Consider the following 20,196-nt stretch of genomic DNA (forward strand, 5'->3'; position numbering starts at 1 on the left):
AGGATACTGGGTACAGGATACTGGAACATCTTCTTGAATAAGCAATCAAATAAGTACTTATGGAACATATTCTCAAATAAACACTTCTTGGACATATCTCGAAAATTATGAATGAATTTTGATTGTCAATTGAAACATTAATCAATCTAATATTATTTAGAATGCAGAAAATAAGTTAAACTAACTTCATTTTGACGAGAATTTTTTTTTAAATTTTCATGAAAAATTTGCTGAAATGAGTGAAAATTTAAAAAAACGGTGTATTTTCCAGGATAAAAATCCGTACAATCCGTACAATTTGAAAACAAATCCGTACAATCCGTACAATCCGTACAATTTTAGGGTTAAAAAAAACAATCCGTACAATCCGTACATTTTGGCCACCCTGAGAGTAAATAAACAATTAATATATGCTTGTACAATATAAACAATAAATATAAACAATTACTATATTCTATTACATTGTCTTCTATTAACCCCTGTATTTCAACGAGCCACCCTAAGTGTATCTTATGTCTTAATTGCGTAGATTTGAATTTAAGAAATTAGAAAACAAAAAGAGAATATAAAGATACTGGGTTTCTACTCTTTCTTAAGTTTAGGTCTCTGTATTACCTAGTGCCATCTCTGCAGCAGCCTGTGTGATAGAGCTCGCCAGGTTGGCCATACATCTCTTGAAATCTGCGGCACAACAATTCAACTCCTGTACACAGTACAACGTAAAAGTACAACAAAGCAATATAGTTTATCTATAGAGCAATCATTTTGGTCTTCAAATTTAAAGTGGGGCCTAAAAATTAATGAATAGATACACAACTGTTTTATACAGACGAAGGAACATATAACATTGACCAACTTAGCTTAATAAGATGATTTTGAAGCAACTAGTAAAACTATTGCTTTGTAAAAACATAAAATACACATAAGATGTTAAAATATCGCCTTTATATTCAATAAGTTTATCAAAATCCCGATGTAGATGCTACAAATAGTTATTTTTACTCTATTGAAATCCGAGGAATAACAATTTAACTCCTGTGCACCGTACATAGAGAACGTACAACAATATAGTTAATCTAATAGAGCAGCCATTTTGAATCTTAAAATCTTCCAGCGGGGCCTGACAAAATGGTGAAATAAGAACACCATTGTTTTATACAGACGAAGGAACATAAAACACTGACCGGACCCATTTTGTTTAATAAGATGATTTTGAAGCAACTGGTAAAACTATTGCTTTATAAAAACATAAAATACACATTCGATATTTTTATGAATCACGCTGTAGACGTTTTACGTGGTTATTTCTAAAAATTTCTAAAAATAAATAGGCGCAGAATTACTTGTGGGTGTTTTTAGGGCTTAGTCTATCAAACCTCGTGCACCCTGTACTAAGATAGTTCAGGATTGTCCTGTAGATCGAATCATCAAAGGTTTATGACAAAAACTCGCTTCAATTAAAAAGGATTCCTCCAGACTTAAAGATTAAGCAATAAGCTTCCAGACCCTTCAGATTACTTATATAGAATAGCCATTACATTTCATTCAGGCTAAAACATAGTTTTTTAATCCCTTTTTTTCAAATTATATTTCTCGATATTTTTCTCATTTTCTCGCCGCGCGCGTTTTACCTGGAGGAAAGGTGATGAGTTTGTGTACACTACAGACGACATCTGTAATTCAACAGATACACAATTCCTGAACAGATAACAGTTAGATTGACAGGAAAGGAATTTGATGAATTTAAGCTAGGAAGCTAAACTACCTACGGTTTAAATCTTGAATAACCAAATCAAAGTCAAAGATTCATGAGGATTAGAATCGGTAATTCCGGGTTTGAACCGGCAATAGGTGGTTTAGCGACCTCTCCAATTTGGTCACAGCTAAAAGAGATTGCTGACTTAATTTTAAGTGACTTTCCATTTACAAAGTGGCATGTCTGATTCCCAACGGTAACCGTTAAATCTTTATCAATGATCAAGAGTGAATGGGATATTCTTGTTTCCAAGCTAAATTCTGGGTTTTCTATTTAAATAACATGCAGATTTTTGCCTGAAAGAAAAAAAACTCCAGATTGAAAAACATTTTCCAAATTGTTGATAAAATAAAGGTTTAAAGAACAGAGTTATGATCCAGGCACCATCATCCTACAACAACTTACCAACAGTCCCTTTAAGGTCGAATGTAGACCCTTATAAGAAAATAATTCAATGAATTGGAGATGGAGAGGTCACTGAACTACCTACAGCCGGTTCAAATCCTAAATCACCAATTCAAATCAATATGAATCGATGATTAAGGATTTTAACCAGCGGTAGATAGCTAAGCAACCTAGCTCAAATTCATTAAATTCTGTCCCCCAAAGACCGAATTTAAAGAATTTGAGCCGCAGCTTAAATTTGAGACGCGGCTCAAATATGATTGGTTCCACTTAAAAACTGTATTCAATGTTTCAAGATTTAAGTCAGCGCTCAATTGAAACCCGTTTTTGTTTGAGACTCGGCTCAAATTTATTAAAGTCGGACTCAGGTCACAAGAAAATTCTAATGAATAAAAAAAACCTGAAAGCCGGCGATAAACCAGGGGGGTTATTGAACATGTTAAAATCTGAGAGCGAATCCTCCATCCTCTGATCCACCCCCTCCGTTCCCTCCATCTCCTCCTTGTGCTGCCTGATGTTGAAGGTGAAGGCCTGCTTGCTCTCATCCTAATAAAAATCCTTGATCGAAATTTCAAAAAACATAATTAAAAACCATTAACTAATTTACAGAAAAAAACAGACGTTTTTTAAAACTAGCTTTTTCTGGACCATCACATTTGTGCACGGCCTTAATAAAATAATTTCCAGAAATGTATCAAGATATTTTATTTACATTTGTAACGAAATAGAATCGTACTTGACAAAATAAAGTTTTAAAATTCGAGTACATGATCTTCATCTCATAGAATCATAAATTCATACTACTGTGCATTACATCTTTCATAGATAATACATCATTTATCTTTCTTCTATCATTCATTAATTCATCCTTTCTTTCATCTTTCATTCCTTAATTCATCCTTTCATCTTTCATTCATTAATTCATCCTTTCATCTATTATTCATTAATTCATCCTTTCATCTATCATTCATTAATTCATCCTTTAATCTATCATTCATTAATTCATCCTTTTATCTATCATTCATTAATTCATCCTTTTATCTATCATTCATTAACTCATCCTTTCATTTATCATTCATTAATTCATCGATCATTTATCTTTCAGTCATCTTACCATTCATTTATCCTTCATTAGTTTATCAATCACGCATTATTAAAACTTACCATATGTGATGAATATAGAGGTGGATTAGCTTCATCTCCTCGACCAATTAAAGGTTCCCGACCAACAGACAAGATTCTCTGAACATATAAAAAATTTTAAAATGTGGATTTGTTTAGTTCAGAACGTCAAACTTATAAAAGCATATTTCACTTAAGATTAAAATCGTAATTTAATCCAAATTAAATAAATTTTAAATAAATTTGCTTTTCTCATACTGTTATGCTTAAACTCAAAACGGGGGGAGCTACAAGGTAATAAAGTCGGGCCAGTAATGTTGCATAAATTTGACCTTTCCCTTCTTCTATTCAAGCGGCTAAAAAAGAAAGAACTTTAATCACCTTTGCGGATTTTCGGGCTTAACACTTTCAGTGTACACTGCACTGAAAAGCGTATAATGGACAGTTTACACTGTACAGTGAAACTCACTTTCATTTTAAATGAATATTGCTGCCACTTTCTTAAAGTGATAGTGCTCTCAACCCTACCTGATGAGTGGGGGAGGATGAGATGAGGTTAAGGATCTGAATCCTACTCTACTCTACCTGATGAGTAGGGGAGGATGAGAGAAGGTTAATGATCTGTAGACCTCCCAAGGACCCGGAGGCAGAAACCCGATCAGAAAATGAGCCTTGTACTCTACTCGGAAAAAATATCATCATCGCCATGTATTAAATGGACTGTTCGCGTAATTTAAAGCAAACATCCCTGCTAGGATGCATTGCACGATTTACAACAATATTCTTGACAACTAAACATCTGATTAAAACTGTGAAAGATACCGTCGTTTTTCTTACACAAAGTGTTTATTTCTGATAATTTCTCCACTGCTTCAAAAAAGCAAGAAATGCGTAAGTCAGAGAAACAACAAATTTAAATAATTAGTTTAAAGAATTTTCTAAGGGTTAAAAGCTGTTCAGGGCACTGCTGTAAATTGGGCCTTATTCTTTTATTGGTCACTTTTAACATGACATTCAATCTTTACATTTGTGCATACTGTGGAACCCATGAAACTGAGGAATTATTTGGTTTACAAAAACATCAAAAACACTTGCTTAAATGTCGTCTTCATATTACAGTTCTCTGGGTCCCTGTATTACATACAAAACTTGCAACCTTCCTTTAGGGACCCTAGTCTATTTGTAATAAAAAGCAAAAAATATTTCATAAAAAGTTGTGAAATGATATCTGCCTCCCTAGCATCTGTTAATAGCGCTGTTCCAATACGTTTTCCCGACCCAGCCCGGAGCAGCAGGAGATTTAAACGCTGAAAATCAGCAGTAACCTCAGTTCTTACACTTACATCTAAACATAGTTGTACAATGTACATAATCCGTAATGTATTAAAGTTAAGTGGGGTGTGGAGGGATAATGATTTTGATGATTTTGAGTTGAAATTAAAAAGCAAGTTTTTAAAAATAATTTTTGATGATTTTAACATAAAAAATCATCTATTTTCCTCAATTCAGCGAGTAAAGCTATACAAAAAACATAAATTACTTTTATGGGAAAATAATTATCTAGACAGGGGGGGTTGAATGATTTTTACGAGAACATGTACACCCCTGTACAGTGTACAACATCAACACTGTACTTGGCACTGTGCATTATCAAAATACACTATTTGCAGTGGCAGCTACCTGTTCCTGGCTCTGAAGGCTGGTCAGGGTACACTGGTTCCTGCTCCACAAGATCAGCGAAGGATTCGTTCCTGGCACTAGAATTTTCAGGGAACACACGACGAGAAAATCCGATTAATTCTATTATAGTTTCCTGATTGGCAATGATATCCAATGAATTAAACTGAACGTTGACTATTTTAAGATGTTCTTTATACTCCAGGGTTGGACAGGATGGGCTGACCAGCAGCACCTCAACAGTTATCAAAGCATTCGGGTCAGCAGAGTCTAAACATGGGGTTATACAGTACATTTCAGCAGAATTAAGGGGTTATACAGTACATTTCAGCAAGAAAATATCATAGAGAATAGAATATATATTAGAGGGGAATTTAAAGAATATCTCGGTATGAATTTTTTCTGTCCCTTTCAGCCAGAAAGGGAGTTCAAAGTGTACAAATCATGTAAATGTTCACAAATTATATGCAGTAGAGTACATTAATACAGTATGTTCCCTACACAATTCATTTCTATTTCGAATTTTTTAAAGCTGTTAAATAAACTTTACAATGAATTAGGTGAATAAAAAACATCATTTGATTTATAGTTATAACGGAAAATCATCGTTTGTAAAGTGGAAGGCATAGAGTCTATGTGAAATGATAATTGGTCAATTATGAAACCAGCCTATTTCATAATTTGGTTTTCTTTCAACAATAATTTTAGATTTTCTATAAAATGATATTCCAGGGCCCATAAGGTTATATAGCATAAATATGTGAAGTACACCTGCAGTAGGGAAACAGTACAACAAAATGGCCGTTTTGCACTTTTTTCTAGTAAATTCCCCTCTAATATATATTCTATTCTCTATGGAAAATATGCTTATACAGTACATTTCAGAAAGATAACTGGGTTATAAAGTACATTTTAGATGGATAGCAGGGTTATACAGTACATTTCAGTTGGATAACGGGGGTATACAGTCCATTTCATCTGAATAAAATGGTTATACAGTAATTACAGCTGAATATGAAGGGTATACACAACAGTACATTTCAACTGGACAACAAGGTGAACAGTATTCTAAGCTGGACTACAGGTTGTACTAAAGGTACAGTACATTAAGCTGGATAACATGGCTATTAAGTACAATTTAGCTGAATAACAGGGTTATACAGTACATTTCAGGATCTGGTGCTGAAGTAGATGCTAGCTTTTTATAATTATAAAGAACACATATTTTTTTCATAAAAATATCATATCACAGTTTAGAAATCCCAAAACTAAGAGTTACCGTTAGTAAATGGTGTAATTAGAATACTACAAAAAAAATGTCACCAATAAATGCCGCATGGATTAAAGACGATATAGAAGGAAGTCGTCAATTGTCACTGTATCCCCGTAAAAATGATGGGACACCCCTTTCTCTAAAGTTCGGATAGAAATTCACCTATATGCAGTGCAGGGAGGAGTGCTGGGGATCTAGGAGGACCAGGAGGGAGTGGAGATCTACTCCCCTGCTCACCAGGGGGCGGGGAGTTGATAAACCCAGGGGGCGGGGAGCCGGGGTAGTGGGCGGGACTGGATAGATTGGAGAGAGCTCTAGTGATATCAAGATGGTTGGGGGAGATGGTGGAGAAGGGATCAGGAGAACCAGGGGAACCAGGAGAACCAGGAGATACAGGCTCAGAACCTAGGCACGTAATTAATAAATATAAATAAAAGAACAGTAGCTGATTCCCCCAATCAGATTTCTGTAAACTAATCTGCTAGTACCACTGGTTGCCCAATTTTTTAAGATTTTGGAACACACATTCATAGTTGCCCCATACCCCAAAAAAAATCAAGAACGCTGTTTTTAAATCTAAGATTTTTCAAACAAATTTTGCGAACAAAATTAAGAAAATTTTCCTAAATTAAGAACAATATTTTTTATATCGTGAAAAAATTTAAGATTTTTAAAAACATTTTTTAAATCCCACAAAAATTGAAAAAAATGAAAAAATTCTCTTTTGTAAAAAACATTTACTTCATACATAAAATATTTGAATATTTTCTTTGAAAGTTCAATATCTGTATTTTTGTAGAGAATATATGTTTATATAATATATGTTTAACCTAAATAACCTAAAAAATACTAAAGTTGTTTATCATAATATTGTACAGTACTGCACAGTTAAAATATAATTGATATTAGTATAGGGTGTAAGGCTTAAAAAAGAAAAATGTTGTAAAATCAACAGCTTCCATTCATTCAGAGCCTTGGGGGGCAATTACTCATAAAACTCTTAGTATGATTAATTTTTACTTTTTCTTGTTTTATAAGTATTCACATGAAAATGTTGAAAAAACAAATTTTAGGTGAAAAAAAATTTAAGAACATTTACAAAGTTTAAGAACTGTTCTCCCCCCCCCCCTAAAATTAAGAACATTAAAAACAAATTGCTGTTTTTAAGCCAAATCTTGGATTTAAGAACAGGGGGCAACCATGACATTATAGAAATAAGTCTGGCTCATTGCCAGTCTGGGGGAGGGGACCTTTTATTGTGAAATTAACTCCATCTTAAATATAAATAAACATCTGTGATTAAAAAAATCTAACAATCTTTTTTTATAAAAAATTACCTTTTAGGGATCCACTGACACTGTCGACCATGACGTGCTTGTGTGAGGCGACCAACAGCTCGTAGTCGGGACCCAGGGACTGCAGGGCATCCACCAGTAGAAGGGACTAGAGAGATATATAGAATAGATAGATATATAAATATATAGGTGAATAAATGAATGAATGAATGAATGATGAATAAATAAGTAAATGATAGGATGAATAAGTAAATGATGGAATGAATAATGAATGAATGACTAAATAAATAAATGATTAAATGATTAAACAAATGAATGAATAAAAAAATAAATGAAAAAATAAATAATTCATTAAATGAATAAATGAACAGACAAATAAATTAATAATGAGTTAATGAATGATTAAATGAAGAAACAAATTAATGAATGAATAAATAAATGAATGAATGAAATAAATTAATGAATAAATAACAAATCCATTAAATGAATAAATGAATAGACAAATAGATGAATGACTGAATACCTGAACTGAAAGATTAAAGTTCATATCGAAGGGTCGCCTGGTGATCCCCGCCTTTAGGCTGGTCAGCTGCAGTTCTACCACAGGTATACCCTAAACACATCATCAATAATCAGTCTAGTCATTTAAGCCTCCAAAGGTCAGAAATAACGACCACCAAAAAGTAGTTAAACCATATTCGGATAGTTGGATTCTTCTCCGGTATGGCCGGGAGTGCAACAGGCGTGTTTTTGATTCTGAGTATATACGATCTATCATTTATACCTACACATATATAAAGTGTACTGCCTGCTGTATGTATGAAGTGTACTACCTGCTGTATGTAAAAACTGTACTGCCTGCTGTATTTATATAAAGTGTACTGCCTGCTGTATATATAAAGTGTACTGCCTGCTGTATATATAAAGTGTACTGCCTGCTGTATATATAAAGTGTACTGCCTGCTGTATGTAAAAAGTGTACTGCCTGCTATATGTATAAAGTGTACTGCCTGCGGTATACAGTGTACTGCCTGATGTATGTAAAAAGTGTACACGAAGAGAACATGTTCACAATTAAAAAAGAAGATAAGCATAGTATAAATAAATTTTACTGTCTACTATAAGTACTGCAATGTGTACTGCAACGTGTACTGTACTGCAAAGTGTACTGCAACGTGTACTGCAACGTGTACTGCAACGTGTACTGAAACGTGTACTGAAACGAGTACTGAAACGTGTACTGAAAAGTGTACAGCAAAGTGTACTTCAAAGTGTATTTCAAAGTGTACAGCAAAATGTACAGCAAAGTGTACTGCAAAGTGTACTACAAAGTGTACTGCAAAGTGTACTACAAAGTGTACTGCAAAGTGTACTTCAAAGTGTACTGCAAAGTGTACTGCAAAGTGTACTACAAAGTGTACTGCAAAGTGTACTGCAAAGTGTACTACAAAGTGTACTGCAAAGTGTACTTCAAAGTGTACTGCATGGTTTACCACTAACCTGGGATTGAATATCTAGAGCTAGATCAGAAACTAGAAATTGAGCCAGGAGAAGGCGGGACTCAAGATCCACGCCCTCGCCTGGTTCCCAGCCTTGGAACAGGGCCAGGGGTTCCGGACTCACGGAACGAGTGTCTCCGCCTCCCTCCGCCCCCTCTCCGTCTGGTGTTGGAGGCGGAGAAGGATTTTTCAAGTTTCTACTGCTGCTCCCGCCGACCTTCTAAATAATTTATTTTCATTTTATACATATTCATATCAGCTCTCTAACAGTTAATACTAGGGTTTCCAATTGGCGTTCCGTTGCGCGAAATTGCGCGGAATTGTGCGAAGTTTACAGGGCTCATAATTATTATTGCGCACAAGTAAATCAAATCCACTTGCGTTGGAAACCCTAGTCAACACTCATTATTCATTTGAGATTAAAATAGAGAAATAAAACTACACCATGGTAAAACAAAAACATGTCATTTAGACAGAGAAAGGCAGTGTGAAAAATTAAATTTACTCTTACGTTAAATAAATCTATGTAAGAAAGTCCCCGGAAAAACCTGGAAATAAAAGTAAAAAATTTTCTGAAGTCCTAGGACAAAATGTTATTGGAAATGAAGTCCTGAGTTTTATATTCATGTTACTTTTTTCCCTAAAATAGTATGGAGGCTGCCAAAAAAGTCTCAGGATATAGATCACAGGAATTAAAGTCCTGAAGAAAATATAAAAAACCTAAAGTTCTAAGTCTTGTGAAAATGAGGAAAAATCTGAGACGTTTTCATAAAACGGATTTTTCCTCTATGCACCTGCATATTGAATATATCCAGGGTGTTTTTGTATAAAATCATACTGGAACCAGAAAAAAAGTCTCACAATGGTAGGACTTTATGTCCAAAGACTTTTTATTTCAAGGACTTTTTTAACAGGACTTTTTTAAGTGCCAAAATTTAGGACTATATTCCAAAAACTATTTTTTTTAAATAGTAGATACATCATGGAGATATTTGATTCTGACAGCTGGCTGCACTGTTAAAAATACTGCACGGTAAAAAATTAACGATTTAAGAACCCGTCCGGCGTTCATGTCTAATGCAATTATATGTTGTTCGAGTTTGTAACCACAAAGAAAGTTTGCTGAAAAAATTGTTGAAAACAATCAAACTTCTAAGGAAATCATTTAGTAAAAATTCCTCAAAATGAAAGGTCTTGAGAGGAATCGTGTTTCTCCACATTTATTAAAGGTTTACAGCATCAAGTTGCACAGATGTAGAGATTAGAAAATTTAAGTTTGAGGCAAAAATTCAATTCCTTTCCTGAATATGTTTTCCTCGGAAATATTTTCTTCAGGACATTGATTCCTGTGATCTTATTAACTGAAACTTTATTGGCAGTCCCAGGGTATTATATTCACAAAAAAGTCCCGGGAATCCAAAACTTAAGACTTAAACAGCGACATTTTGTCAGATATTTGGGCCTTTTAAACAAATTTTTTATTTCCATTGTTTATTTCAGCAACATTGTTTCCCGCAACTTTTTATGTGAGTTGGGGATGTTCCTCTTTAAGTGGAAGTGGAAGGGCAATTTAACACTTTCTGTGTTGAAAAAGTGTAAAGTGTAAAGTTAAGTTGTAAAGTGAAAGTTGAAAAAGTGTTAAGTTTTAAAGTTGTAAAGTGAAAGTTGTAAAGTGAAAGTTGAAAAAGTGTAAAGTTGTAAAGTGAAAGATGAAAAAGTGTAAAGTTGTAAAGTGAAAGTTGAAAAGTGTAAAGCGTAAAGTGAAAGTTGAAAAAGTGTAAAGTTGTAAAGTGAAAGTTGTAAAGTGAAAGTTGAAAAAGTGTAAAGTTGTAAAGTGAAAGTTGTAAAGTGAAAGTTGAAAAAGTGTAGTTGTAAAGTGAAAGTTGAAAAGTGTAAAGCTGTAAAGTGAAATTTGAAAAAGTGTAAAGTTGTAAAGTGAAATTTGAAAAAGTGTAAAGTTTGTAAAGTGAAAGTTGAAAAAGTGTAAAGTTGTAAAGTGAAAGTTGAAAAGTGTAAAGCTGTAAAGTGAAATTTGAAAAAGTGTAAAGTTTGTAAAGTGAAAGTTGAAAAGTGTAAAGCTGTAAAGTGAAATTTGAAAAAGTGTAAAGCTGTAAAGTGAAATTTGAAAAAGTGAAAAGTTTGTAAAGTAAAAGTTGAAAAGTGTAAAGCTGTAAAGTGAAAGTTGAAAAAGTGTAAAGTTTGTAAAGTAAGTGAAATTGGAAAAATCTGTAAATGACTCTGCTGCATAAATCTACAGAAAACTCGAACAAATTAGCTTAGACGAAGATGGGCATGGTGCAACTCTTCACATAAAATACCGGGAGCAGTCCCTTCAATTTTACCTTGCCGGTGAGCTCAGGTCCGATCATCTTCTCCAGGAAATATTTGACAGTCAACATCTTCTCCTCGTTAAAATGAACCCTGGAAACAGAAAATAAAGATTTAAAAATTAGATATAGTTGTATTCTAATATATAGTTGTATTCGCATAGATCGTATGATTTCAGTTTTTACCACAAACTCTGATTTTCTAATCCCTATATCTTTGCAACCCGTAGACCATTGATATTTCAATCTATAAATGCTGAATGATTTAGTTGTCTAGGTTAGAAATGTAAAAGGTTGCAAAAATAGATAATCTAATTTGTATTGAGCAGTAACAACTAAATAAAATGTGGAAATTTAAATAATGTCGAAATGTGGAGAAATATGATACGTAGATAAATATTACACCGTATATACAGGGTTCCCCACAAAGCATGAAACTGTAAAGACGACCTAAGCTTTTAAATATGACGATCCAAAAGCTCAAATAAGTTTTCTGCCTTGAAAAAAATCCAAAGAAGTTTGCACTGAATTATGCTTATAAGGAAACCAACAGTATAAATTAGGCACAGTCGTCTCTGAAGTCTCATTCTTATTTAAATTCAGTATTTTAGGTTCCTAATTATATTTTACATACTTTACATCATGATTAAAATACTTTAGGCAGTCGAGTGCATATTTTTAATTTATGTCGAGGCGAGTGTTTATATCTGTACAGATCACATTTTAATATTTTCGATCTTTTTACCTGTAATGCACAATGTACACTGTACAATTAACCTTTTTGACCTACAGTCACAGAGTACATATTTATACAGGTTCAGTATACTGAGTAGTGTACAGTGTACAGTAACCACTGTAAATGTACATATATTTATTGTTTAACCCCTCTAGTGTAAATGTGCACTTTATGACCTGTGACTAATGACCATTATACATATATTTATTGTATTACTCTTCTAGTGTAAATGTGTACTTTGTTACCTGTAAATTGTACATGTGTTTACTGTGAACTGAATGTAGTGTAAATAGACATGTACGTTATGACCAGTGCAGTTTACATATTTATACTGTGCATTGTATGACCCCCGTAGTGTAAATGTGTACTTTATGAACTGCACAACATTGTAGTGTGCATATGCTTACTGTGTACTATATGACCCTGGTGTAAATGTGTACTTAATGACCTGTAAAGTGTACATATGTTTACTGTGTACTATATGACCCTCTGTGGTGTAAATGTGTACTTAATGACCTGTAAAGTGTACATACGATTACTGTGTACTATATGACCCCTGTGGTGTAAATGTGTACTTAATGACCTGTAAAGTGTACATATGTTCACTGTATACCTAAGACGAGGAAGGTTTCCTGAGACGACAACGCTTGGCCAGGCAGGATCCACAGTATCAACAGTTCTAAATATCATGAATATCCAGTAAAGTGTCTAAAATTCAACCAATCATCGAGTGTAGTTTGAAGAATCCCAACAGCAGGGAAATTTTGCGCGGAATCAATGAGAGAATTTTTTTTGTCGGAAACCAGCAGGGGTATCCAAAAAGAGAAGGTTAAGCAGAAAAGTGTTCACAGTAGATATCGAGATCAAGCGAAATGTAGAAAGTTTCTATTCCATGAAAGGTTAATTAAATCTGCTTTAGTAAGAGCATTTCAACTAAAGAAACATTATTTGAGAAGATGATTTTCCTTTAAGTAGAGCTTGAAACATACCGGCGGTGAAGGTGAAGATTGATTGAGAATCTGTCCACTAGATGGAGTCCTGAGTTTCCCTTAGCATGTGCTCCAACCCAATTATCTTTTACCTTAAAAAATTTAATATAAACAAAATATTTCAGGAAAACTTGAATAGTGAATTAATGGCTTAAAGGATGAATGAATGAATAAATAAATGAATAAATAAAAGGATGAATGAATGAATGAATGAATGAATGAATGAACGAGTGGAAAGATGGATCAAAGGATGAAATAATGAATGAATAAATGTTTACGACAGATAAATAAAATATGGATGAATGATAGGTTAAATAACAAAAAAACAAACAAATCAATAATAAAAAATCAATAAAATAAATAAATGAAGGAAAAGAAAATTTAAATAATAAAAGAATAATAGATAAATAATCTTACTTTAGCAATGATAATCTGAATGTCCTTGAACTCAACAGTAAATCTATCGTACATCTTGTTGTACAACAATGTTTGGCAACTTTCAACATCTGCTCCACCTGAACAGTGTACATAGTTTCTGCAGTTCAATGTACAAAATTTTTACACTTTTGAAATGTTTATTGATACTGCAGAAAACTGTGAATAATGTTAAAGGGGACTCCAACCATAATTTTGAGTTCCATGTTAAAATGTTAATGCCCCCGATTCACAACGGTACCCTTAAAACATTTATCTGATAAATAATATTGAAGATGATGTCGTTCTTTCAGGTTGTACTTGATCAGACAAAGCTTTCGATCGAGTGTACCGTTGTGAAATTAACATTGCCATCCTTCAATGTAGGATCTGTTGCAATTACGCTGGCAGTCCCTTAAAAATGGATGTTTAAAAATGTATCCAAACCTGAATCTGATTGGGGAAGCATACGGCTCAACTTCTGTTTCCTTTCTTCCTCACTCAGTTCACTATATCAAACCATTGCATTGTTGTATTTCTTTTCATACAGTGTGACCCAAAAAGTGTGGAATAGGATTACGATCGACTGTTGACTCAGGTTATGATTTTATATGCACCCCGGAAGGGGGCACTGGGTTGCGGGGAGGGGTGGTTACTTGGTAACACTTGTGTTATTGGGGATTCATAATGGATGGATAGACAGAAATATTCAAATTAACATGAAACACATCAATTGTGTGGTGTATAGGACCCATTTCACTTAATAAGCCAGTGGTAAAACTAATTACGAAATAAACAGGATACGGTATACATAAGATTGCTTACATTTCGTCTTCCTAGTTCATTGTTAAATGTATTGACATTCATTTCCAAACAAAATCATAATAATGGAATAATCTGAACCATTTAATTTCCTTAAATACTTGTCCTTGTATAATAAAGGAACTGTAAGCGTAATGTCAAGTGCCCCTCTATGCCATGGTGGCAATGCGTCGATTAACAACAGTCCCTTGACAGCTTTGTCTGATCAAGCATGAATCAGTTATCAATGCTAATAGTTTTAAAAACTGATTATTTTCAATTGTGGTTTCCTTACAAAGGTGGCTTGAGCATTTCTATTGCAGGAAAACTATTTGAATTAATCACTTTTAAACCTAGAAAAACGACCATTTCTTCCACATTATTAATCAGGTAAATGTATCAAGAGTTGTGATTCGGGCATTGCCAGCTTTGCATCGGGGATCACTTGAAAAAACGCTTACAGCCCCTTTAATTCAAATTCAATTTAAATGACTCTTAAATGTTTATTTTTTTTATGACTAAAGAAGTTTCGTCAAATGTCTTTGTTCCTCGTGTATTGGTCTGATTCTGGTCTAGTTTTGATCTCTTCTGGTTCTAGTTCCGGTTCCGGACTGCTGGCCGGTGTTAAAAACTCGTCATCGTCTTCATCGTCGTCATTGCCTAAGACGCTACCGCCCCGCCGCTGTTCCTCCTGTAACAAGGAAGTGTTGTTACTTTTTATTACTTTACAAGATGACATAAAATAATGTTTTTTAACGATAACTAGGTTAAAAAAATAAAAGGAAGGCAAACAATTTTATTGTTTTTCAGTTTATTGAAAATACTTAAGAAATTGCCAGTTAAACGAGATTTTTTGTAAAATAAAAAAATGTAGAAAAATCAATCAATCAGAGCATAATGGACTCCCAACTTCCCACATTTCCGACTCAAAGTTAAGAACAAGATTGAAATATGGCAACACCCGGCCACCGTTGTGCCTCCTGCAACGCGAGTGGTGTTTTAATATTTTTTGAAAAATCATTTACAACCTGAAAAACCTGAAGTTGGGAATGCATTTTAAGGCTTTTATTCGCTTAACTGAAGTAAATAAATGATGTGGGTAAAAAGTATGAAAGTATGAAAAAATTGCCTTTTAGATCTCAAATTTTTTTTTTCTCCAAATGGCACTGAATTAAAAAAAAAAGGATTGGCGAAAAAGAATTCTATAAGAAGACAAAAGTTTTATATTATTGTTACGTTTAATGAACATACTTCAGAAATAGTTGAAAAAATAATTTTCCAAAAAATTCTTCTAAGAAAAAAAAATTCAAAACTTGGATTCCTTGCCTTGTTTCCTGCCTCTTGGTTCTCCGATCCAACCTGATTATTCAATTGAAACTTTCCGAAATCAATAACAACCAAAGCAGCCTAGACATTTATTTTAATTTTTATATTATCATTTTATTTTGTTTGTTGGAGTATGATGACGTTTGGTGACTTTAGAAGATATTTGTTGTAATTTAAGTTGTTCTTCGATGAGTTTTTTTATGTTCGTTGTATTTTGTTGTATTTTGTTGTATTTTGTTGTATTTTGTTGTATTTTGTTGTATTTTGTATTTTTTGTTAATTGCTGTTGTTTGCTGTTGTGTGCGGTTTGTTTTTGTTCCTTGTTAATGCTGACTGTCGTTTGTCTGTTGTTGTATTTCTTGATATTTGGTGTTACTTAATATTGTTTGATGCGGTTCAGTGTTTTTTATTGTTTGTTGTTGTTTGTTGTTGTTTGTTATTGTTTAGTAGTGTTTGGTTGTGTTTGGTGTTATTTGATGTTATTTGCTGTTGTTTTAGTTACCTGTTTATCATCAAACTGATCAGGAATCAGTAATTTGGGAGCTGATAGATCTAACATTACATCCCAAACCTAATCAGTTGTCAGTGAATACTTTAAAGCTGATAGATCATATATTGCATGCAACCTATTCTTAGCAGTTATTCTAGATAAAAAAACTAGAGAGCTGATAGATCTAAAATTACATCCCAAACCCAAGGTTAGGTAAGCCTAATTAAATTGAATGTAAACAGACCGATAAACCAATTTTCAACCACCGAAACCAAGTTCCCAGTGTAATCCAGAATGAATTTTTGTATAGTAAATAAATTCTCTAATGACCTACCCTTGCGAGCGGGGGAAGGCTGGCGGCCATGAGCCACCACTATTTCCTCTTCCGAGCCACATATTAACTTTTTTCCCTTCCGGCAGCCATGAGCCACCACTATTTCCTCTTCTGTACTACCATATTTGACTCTTCCGGGCAAAACTACTTTTTTAATGGTACATTTAGGGCCTTTAAAGTGTGATTTTAAAAATCCAGCCGCGTCACTCAAAAAAGCATTAATCAAACCATTTTTTTCAATTCTACATAAAATTAATATAATGACCAAGATATTTGAAGTACATACCTGGTAAATGCTGCAGCTTTGATTCTATCACTAAGAACAGAACTCTGATTGATATCCTCCGGAAGGCGGAAGAATTCAACAACGCTTCGGACAACAGCAGGGTTTAAAACTATATCCAAGGGTGCACTTCTAAGCATTAATATCAATTAATCAATCAGTTAAATAATAATTCTCTGGCTTTAAATCAAAATAAATCAATAGTAGTTTCAACAAATCAATGAGGAGAGTATCAATGGGAAATTTGATCAACCATCCAATTATCCAATTAAATGGCAAGCACTTATTCAACAAATAATCTAACAAATCGATCAACAGATCAATGATCTTCACCTGACATGTACTCTGTAATCTGCCTGTGAGAAAAAAGGTTTCCTCTCAAGAAGAAGATCAAGTAAAGGTTGTTTCACCTAAATTATTTCTGTTATCACCATCTTCAATAACTGCTTTATCTATAGAACTACACCCAACTGGATATCTGATCAATTTTTGGTAATTTTCTCATGTGAGTAATAGATATTATGCTGAAATAAGGCATAGAGAAAAAATTATCATACATAGAACCCACCTGGTCTGTTGTAGTACCCCCTAAACTCTGTGGAAGATAGCTCTGCAAAGACTTTGCTAGGTCTGTAAACCTTAAAATTTGGATATGTTAACATTTGCATGAATGGGGGGGGGGAATAGTTTATTAATTTCTTATTATAAAATAGTGCGTTTTACTACATGAAATGAAAATCCCTTCAAAAATAATAATATACCTGACGTGTGAAGGTTTGTAGTAGAGAGGGGACTCCTGATTTGTCTGGGGGGAGATCAATAGAGGGAACAAAGAGCCCTTTGTAACTTGGTCCCTAGATGGCATTTTAAGTTTATAACAGTTCTAATCATATCACCGGCCCTCAATCACCCAAAGTGTTTTAACTCTTGAATTTTAATCCCCAAAGAGCCAAAATTGTTTGCAATGTGAATATCAGCGACAATGTTAAGAATTGAGGTCAAAGATCCCGTTTGAAATAATAATACATCTTCTAGAACGGTGTAGCAGTTTGCTTAATGTCATTTTCATATTTAAAAAATATATTTTTTCTAAATCTTTAGTTATAGAGCATACTTTTAAGTGACCCTCCATACAAGAAATACACAAGTTCTAATTCATACTTGACGAGACAAAGGGTACACTTGTCATCTTTGCATGAAGGGTCAATTTAAATTACGCTTGAAGTCCCTTTAAGAGTTGAGGTATCCCAACCTTCTTATCTAGTGTAGAGCCTGCTAGCATCTGGTTCAGGTTCCTTGTGAATTCCTCCTGAGTTCTCAACTTAGCTTCCTGCAGTCTAAAAATAAGGATTTTCAAAAAAATTAAAAGCCATGAGTTACAGATCTGATATGACTGGTCTGGCCTCTCTCCACTCTGGTCTCTCTGGAGGGATTTGAGGACTGGTTCTGCGACTGGCAGATTTGAATTCTCTGGACACTTGGCACTGGACTCTGGTCCCCTTCAGAATCAGGTCACTCTGCTGGACCTCCCTGACTCTGGGCTTCTGGACTCTGACCCTCTGGACTCTCGGACTCTAAACTCTTGCCCCACATGGTTATCCTCCTGACCCCTCCTTCCCAAAGCAGAATGGAGTATGATTTAACACATCTCCAAGGGGGAGATCAAGAGAGGGAACAAAGAGCCCTTTGTAACTTGGTCCCTAGATGGCATTTTAAGTTTATAACAGTTCTAATCATTTCTACGGCCCTAAATCACCCAAAGTGTTTTAACTCTTAAATGTTAATCCCCAAAAATCCAAAATTGTTTGCAATGTGAATATCAGTGACAATGTTATTGGAGATGTGTTGATCAGACCGTAGTGTTGGCAATTTGTTAATAAGACAGAATTGTTGGCAATGTATTTATCAGACCGGCAGCCTCACATTGCCAGAACAGATAAAAACAGTTTTAACAATATGATTACTCATGTATTCATAATAAGTAAATAATATGCAAGTACAACATTTTAAAACTAAAAAAAGGTTTATTCCAAACCTAGCTGATTACACCACAAGAGAATTCCACTGACAGTTTGCATGGTATGTAAATGAGTTCCAGAGATTCAGGCAATACTTTAATGTTCAAATAACATGCATAGGATTCAAAGCTTATATTGAATGATAAGGATTTCATATATGCAACTGCTATGGTAAGCTTACCACCTTAGCCCAGACGAGCTCTGGGAAGAAGATAAACCATTGCTAATAATCGACTTGGCTAAGTTTCAGACTTAAACAATGAAAATGACATAGGATTATAGAGGACAAGGAGTTAATAAGTTACCTGAGAAGAATAGAGCCAACTGTTAGTCCAAGCATCTGCCCACCAACCCTTGGCCTGCTCTCATGCTCAAGCTTTACTCCACTTTAATAAACAAAAATCAATCTCATAAACATATCTGCTTCAGACATTACTATTGCTATTACTTAAGGTTAACAAGGGTTTCAATGAGGTAGGAGTCGGCGCTCCTCTCCAATCTAACATTTCCAGGGATAACGTTTCCATTAACCCAGTAGGAAACTTAACATTATACCACCCTGCTTGGCTAATAGCTATCCATGCAGGAACTTAGAAGTGCCCTATAAAGACCTTTGTGGAATAACAATAATGTCCTAAAGACAAGCTCTCCTTCCAGTTTTGGAGGCATACATACTATGCATTGATGCAATCTTATGAACAAGGAATATGCAACAAATAATTTCACCCCAATTTAAAACTAAGAAAACTTTATGCTGAATACGAGTTTATCAACCAAACCTGAACTGAAAGTCTAACAGGCTGGCACCCTGTTGGAGCAGGCGAAGAGATCCTTGATCAAGATGAACCTCTAGATGACTGAAAACAACATCTTTGTGTGATTTCACTTCAGACTCCTCCCGCATGGACTTCAAGGACTGAAGGAACTCCTCAACCTTTATCAATCAATTAATCAATCAGTAAATCTTTCAATCAACCAATTAAGCAATCATTAAATTTTTCAATCAGTCAATTGAGCAATCATAAAATCTTTCAATCAAGCAATTAAGCATATAAATGGCTAGTTAGTCATTAATTTATTTCAAATTATCACCTAAATCAATCATCCATTCGATTTGGCATTTACTCAATCACTTTAAAAACAATGTAAAATGTCTACCTTAGGTAGACTCTGGTCCTCTTCATGTGTACCATACCAGCCTCCGTACAGAGGGAACCATTGCTGCAATACAGAGGGGGCCTCAGGGGCCTCCTTGGACTCTGCAACTTCAGATCCAGAGGGACTTTTACTTAGAAAACCCGGGGTTGTTTCCCCAAGCTTTCGCTTCAATCTGGAGAAAAGTATTCATATACATCTCAAATGATTTATTGCTTTATATGATGTTGTTTACTCATTTGTATAGTGATCAATTAATTTTAACAAATTTTGTAACAAAAAGTTTGCAGAATTAT

The 20,196-nt window shown here is 34.2% G+C and overlaps 1 protein-coding gene across 1 annotated transcript in view; it reads right to left on the minus strand.

Annotated features, from left to right (window-relative positions):
- Positions 1-20,196, minus strand: part of LOC111712180 (vacuolar protein sorting-associated protein 13D) — a 119,976-nt gene that overhangs the window by 89,911 nt on the left and 9,869 nt on the right. The window contains exons 14-36 of the mRNA XM_023486726.1: positions 19,904-20,075; positions 19,525-19,679; positions 19,051-19,131; positions 17,980-18,064; positions 16,123-16,191; positions 15,621-15,701; positions 14,843-14,985; positions 13,941-14,002; positions 13,497-13,594; positions 13,080-13,171; positions 12,704-12,769; positions 11,370-11,448; positions 9,029-9,247; positions 8,052-8,141; positions 7,571-7,676; positions 6,396-6,638; positions 4,964-5,230; positions 4,520-4,628; positions 3,869-3,962; positions 3,326-3,403; positions 2,562-2,707; positions 1,632-1,698; positions 616-703 (exon numbers count right to left, since the gene is read on the minus strand). Coding sequence (XP_023342494.1) covers positions 616-703; positions 1,632-1,698; positions 2,562-2,707; positions 3,326-3,403; positions 3,869-3,962; positions 4,520-4,628; positions 4,964-5,230; positions 6,396-6,638; positions 7,571-7,676; positions 8,052-8,141; positions 9,029-9,247; positions 11,370-11,448; positions 12,704-12,769; positions 13,080-13,171; positions 13,497-13,594; positions 13,941-14,002; positions 14,843-14,985; positions 15,621-15,701; positions 16,123-16,191; positions 17,980-18,064; positions 19,051-19,131; positions 19,525-19,679; positions 19,904-20,075 — 2,690 coding nt within the window. The remainder of the gene's footprint in view (positions 1-615; positions 704-1,631; positions 1,699-2,561; positions 2,708-3,325; positions 3,404-3,868; positions 3,963-4,519; positions 4,629-4,963; positions 5,231-6,395; positions 6,639-7,570; positions 7,677-8,051; positions 8,142-9,028; positions 9,248-11,369; positions 11,449-12,703; positions 12,770-13,079; positions 13,172-13,496; positions 13,595-13,940; positions 14,003-14,842; positions 14,986-15,620; positions 15,702-16,122; positions 16,192-17,979; positions 18,065-19,050; positions 19,132-19,524; positions 19,680-19,903; positions 20,076-20,196) is intronic.

Source organism: Eurytemora carolleeae, unplaced genomic scaffold, assembly GCF_000591075.1.
Source record: "Eurytemora carolleeae unplaced genomic scaffold, Eaff_2.0 scaffold1028, whole genome shotgun sequence".
In the NCBI taxonomy this organism is placed as follows: Eukaryota; Metazoa; Arthropoda; class Copepoda; order Calanoida; family Temoridae; genus Eurytemora; species Eurytemora carolleeae.